Source organism: Tupaia chinensis, unplaced genomic scaffold, assembly GCF_000334495.1.
Source record: "Tupaia chinensis unplaced genomic scaffold, TupChi_1.0 Scaffold144894_1, whole genome shotgun sequence".
Taxonomy (NCBI): domain Eukaryota; kingdom Metazoa; phylum Chordata; class Mammalia; order Scandentia; family Tupaiidae; genus Tupaia; species Tupaia belangeri.
In genome coordinates this window covers 69,936-72,263 of record NW_006204753.1, presented here as the reverse complement: position 1 = coordinate 72,263, position 2,328 = coordinate 69,936, and the positions used below count along the sequence as shown (strand labels likewise).

The window sequence follows — 2,328 nt, the reverse complement described above, 5'->3', positions numbered from 1 at the left end:
TTCTACTCTTAACAGAAGCTGCAATAGCGATGGGACTCATCAGGAAGGATCTGTGAAGGACTCTGTCTGTTTGTTTGTTTGTTTATTTTTGGGAGAGATTTTTGCTATAGGGTGCATGCACTCGCCAGAGAGACAGAAAGTGAGAAATCACCCCCCCGGGGGAATGGCTGCGCCGCAATCCCTTCTCCTCCATTCTCCTCTCAGGACCTTGGGCACGCACGCACACGCACCTGGTATAAGTTTCAAGCCGCCAGGTCCAGGACTGAAACCGTGGTCATATGCGGGAGTTAATCACTATGCCACCTGCTGGCCCTGGTTTTCAAGAATTTTATACCAGCAGAAACGCTGCCAACCTGGACTAAAAGAAACTGAGATAGGATAAAAAGAAGAAAGGGTGACTGAGGGCAGAGCCATGGATACAGAGGCCAGAGAAGGCACAGGCCCCAAGGATGAGCTTACCGCAGCAGAGAACAGAGTATTAGGCCACAGAAGATTGTCCTCAGGCCTCTGAAACTGAATGGAATCTGTCTTGCTGGGTTTTGGGTATCCTTGGGACCTGCGTTCCTTCTAATTTCTCCCTCTGAGGGGGGGCGGTCATCCTTTACCTGCCCGACCACCATATTCTGGCACCAGGTGACTGGTTTTTGAGGTTCAGAGTCACAAGCAGTACTAGTGTGTCATGCCAGCTCCCTCGGGGAGGGGAATGGAGAATGGAAACCCTGGAGGGCTGAAAGCACGCTGGGGTCACAAATGCACTCTAAGGGCTGGCACAGCAGAGGAGCAGGGAGGTGACAGGAGCCTTACCTGCAGTCACTGAGCTCTCTGGGCCTGTGGGTAAAGAGTTGTTTCTGTTAGCATGCAGGCCTTGTGGGGCCTGTGGCAGGATATCCTGGCAAAGCACCATAATGTCCAGGGCCATAGGCTAAGCCAGGCTGACCTTAGTATAATCCCTGCTCAAGCCTAAGTGATGTTCAGATGTAAAACTCCCCACTATAGGACAAGAATGAACTGGAACTCTAAAAGGTACTGAGGGGCCCTATCACCAGTAATGAGATGCCCCAGAGCCCAGCAAAAGCCAGCAGTGAGCACAGCAGCCTGGTGGCATCCCTGGTGTCAGCAGAAGCCTCCTTGCCCTCCCTTTGGCCCTCCCGGTTCCCACTAGCACAGAATCATCACCATGCTAGGGGCTGGGACTGGCTTTCCCAGCCAGAGCACGTGGGTGGAGAGAGGAGGCAGTGGTAGATGCCAGGAGACAGACAAGGAGCAGCCAGGAGAAGCCCACCAGGAAGGGAGAGAAAACCCAAACTGCCCACCCCACCCTGAGCTCATACCGAGCCCAGGCTATCTCCAGGGCTACGCAGGGCAGGGTCCCACACTCACTGGTGAAGAGTCGGTGGATACGAGAAAAGCCACTGCCAGGCCCCCGCAGGAGGATGCTGACTACTATCCAGGTGAGACCCACACTGACCATGAGGGCCACAATGCGAAGGGCACCTGTAGGTGGGACGAGACATTGGGAAAGCCTGCCTTAGATGCTGCCAGTGAATTCTGGGCGGACCCCGTGGCCTATTAAGGCTGACTTCCCCTTCCACTGGGACAGGAAAGTGGAGGGACAACTGTTGCCATCTGCCAGGCCTGAGAGGGAGACCTGAGCTCCTGGGTAGGTAAAAGAAGAAACTGGGTTCAAATACCAGGGCTGCTTAGTCTGGGTCTCCTCTGCAGGTCTGGAGGAACCTGCCAGAACTCCCTACTCCAGAGGGACTCCAGCCCTACCCCAGAAGTCCCCTGACTTCCTGCCTCTGAGGCCACCAGTACATCTGCATCCTGGCTGTCTGCCTTCCTTACCTCCTGTTCCATGGAGAAGGGTCCTGACTCTGTAAAACTGCTCCCTACCCCACCCCATCACCCTGTGCTGGCATGAGCTGCGTCCCCGAGCTTCCATCCTTGCTCAGATTTCTATAGCAGTGGTTGTTCTGACCACTTGCCTTCTACCCTATTTTCAACCACCAAAAGAAAACTCACCTTAAAAGCCATATCCCTGCCCTCGCTCCCCCATCAAGTGCCTCAAGAGCCATCTATGCGCTCATTCCCTCCTGCTTGCCCCAGTCTATGGTGACCTGGCCTTGTTGTTCTCCCCCAAACAGCTGGTTGCCAAGGCTACTGATGACCCTCTTGGTGTCACCATCCTGGTCACATATTGGCTCTGATATTGACCTCTTGGTGGGTGCCCTGCCCTAACGGAAACCAATTCTGCAAGTGGATTCCAGGACAGTGCACTCTTCTTTTTTTTTTTTTTTTTTTTTTTTTTTTTTGAGGGAGTTTTATTTT

General features: G+C 53.6%; 1 protein-coding gene across 1 annotated transcript in view; it reads right to left on the bottom strand.

Annotated features, from left to right (window-relative positions):
* FAM3A (FAM3 metabolism regulating signaling molecule A) overlaps positions 1–2,328 on the bottom strand; it is a gene marked incomplete at its 5' end in the record, with an annotated part of 13,976 nt that overhangs the window by 9,897 nt on the left and 1,751 nt on the right. Inside the window, 2 exon segments of the mRNA XM_027767875.1 lie at positions 805–828; positions 1,381–1,494. Of these exon segments, the coding sequence (XP_027623676.1) occupies positions 805–828; positions 1,381–1,494 (138 nt within the window).